Source organism: Colobus angolensis, unplaced genomic scaffold (genome assembly GCF_000951035.1).
Source record: "Colobus angolensis palliatus isolate OR3802 unplaced genomic scaffold, Cang.pa_1.0 Scaffold22, whole genome shotgun sequence".
NCBI classification, from domain to species: domain Eukaryota; kingdom Metazoa; phylum Chordata; class Mammalia; order Primates; family Cercopithecidae; genus Colobus; species Colobus angolensis.
The window spans coordinates 1,391,536-1,393,657 of NW_012115377.1; the positions used below are offsets into that span (position 1 = coordinate 1,391,536).

The following is a 2,122-nucleotide window of genomic DNA, read 5'->3' on the forward strand; positions in this document are numbered from 1 at the left end:
TTCCACCATGCCTGGCTAATTTTTATATTTTTAGTAGAGACGGGGTTTCACCATGTTGGCCAGGCTGGTCTCAAACTCTTGACCTCAGGTGATCTGCCTGCCTCAGCCTTCCAAAATGCTGGGATTACAGGCGTGAGCCACTGCACCCGGCCATGTATTATTACTATTACTGCTATCATTATTGTTTGTGAATGGGAGCATGTTGTTCACCTTGTGAATGGGAGTTTCTGAATTGAGCAACTGCTGAGTGTGTTGCATCCTAGAGACACAGCAGTGATTAAGACAGACAGACCCTGTGCCCGATCTTAGGGGTTTGTTGGTCCTGGTGGGCGGGGTGCAGGTACCTGCTGGGCAGCTTGGTGCAGGCCGATCGGGTGTGTGGAAGTGGACTCCCAGGCACTGAGGCGGCCCTGCAGCCGGCCTGGGTGGCATTCCTGAAAGTCCTGTAAAGGGATGCCTCAGGGAGCGTGGGGCTAGGGAGGACCCTGGGAGAGAAGGCATGATGGATGTTGGTCCCAGGCCCAGCCAGCTGACTGTCACTGCAGGGGAAGAAGTTCCTGGGCGACCTGCAGCCGGACGGAAGGATCATGTGGCAGGAGACCGGGCAGATCTTCAACTCACCCAGCGCCTGGGCCACCCACTGCAAGAAGCTAGTGAACCCTGCCAAGAAGTCGGGCTGTGGCTGGGCCTCTGTCAAGTACAAAGGCCAGAAACTGGACAAGTACAAGGCCACCTGGCTCCGGCTGCACCAGCTGCACACGCCTGCTACTGCTGCTGATGAGGTATGTGCTACAACCTCCTCCAGGAAGCCGCCCAGGTCACTGTGGAATGAGGGGTGCCCAGCCTGACACAGCTGTCTCAGGAGGAGGTATTATAGTAATATATACAAACACGGATGGAGCCCTTACCATGTGACACGCCTCTTCCATTCCTCCAGGACTAAGGTGGAGAGAGGGGACATAGGAGCTTGGGCTTTGAGGGATGAGCAGGAGTTTTTCAGAGCAACTTGAAGGGAAGGGCTTTATTTTCTTTATTTTTATTTTTTATGTTTTTGAGACTGAGTCTCACTCTTGCCCAGGCTGGAGTGCAGTGACGCGATCTCGCCTCACTGCAAGCTCCGCCTCCCGGGTTCACGCCATTCTCCTGCCTCAGCCTCCTGAGTAGCTGGGACTATAGGCGCCCGCCACCACCCCCGGCTAGGGAAGAGCTTTCTAGAAGGATGGAATGGCATATGCAAAACCACGTAGGCAAGAAGAAAGATGTGCTGGTGTCGTGGGTGGCTGAGGGGCTGGAAATGTTGGCAGGGACCAGAGGGGCCCTGGGGAACTTCAAATGCTATAATAATAGATGTTCCTTGAGTGTTCACCAGCCGGGTGGACTTGGCCAAGAACCCTTTGTGTGCTTTGGTTTTTCCCTTTTCTTTTTCTTTTTTTTTTTTTGAGACGGAGTCTCACTCTGTCGCCTGGGCTGGAGTGCAGTGGCCGGATCTCAGCTCACTGCAAGCTGAGCCTCCCAGGTTTACGCCATTCTCCTGCCTCAGCCTCCCAAGTAGCTGGGACTACAGGCACCCACCATCTCGCCCGGCTAGTTTTTTTATATTTTTTAGTAGAGACGGGGTTTCACCGTGTAGGCCAGGATGGTCTCGATCTCCTGACCTGGTGATCCACTCGTTTCGGCCTCCCAAAGTGCTGGAATTACAGGCTTGAGCCACCGCGCCCGGCCAATATAAACTTTTTACGTATGAAGTTTATTGCATGAAGGCGTGAACACCAGTCCCCGTTAAAAGCAGACCACAACTGCTTACCTTATACAAGCTGTGAGGTTTTTAAACTTGTGACAAAGGACAGAAAGGAAATTCTACTCATTGCAAGGCAATCCTCACTTAAGCTTCAGTGAGCCACAAGCACTTAAAACCCATGAACCTGCCGGGCGCGGTGGCGAAAAAATACCCATGAACCTGCCGGGCGCGATGGCAAAAAACCCCTGACCCTTGACATGATCCTGCTCACTGCAACCTCTGCCTCCCGGGTTGGTTCAAATGATTCTCCTGCCTCAGTCTCCCGAGTAGCTGGGATTACAGGTGCCCACCACCACACCCAGCTAATTTTTTTTTTTTTTTTTT

At 52.9% G+C, this 2,122-nt stretch overlaps 1 protein-coding gene across 1 annotated transcript in view; it reads left to right on the top strand.

The window, feature by feature from the left end:
• The window catches only part of MPND (MPN domain containing), a 27,769-nt gene that overhangs the window by 1,823 nt on the left and 23,824 nt on the right, over positions 1-2,122 (top strand). The window contains exon 2 of the mRNA XM_011943613.1: positions 546-782. Within this exon, the coding sequence (XP_011799003.1) occupies positions 546-782 (237 nt within the window). The remainder of the gene's footprint in view (positions 1-545; positions 783-2,122) is intronic.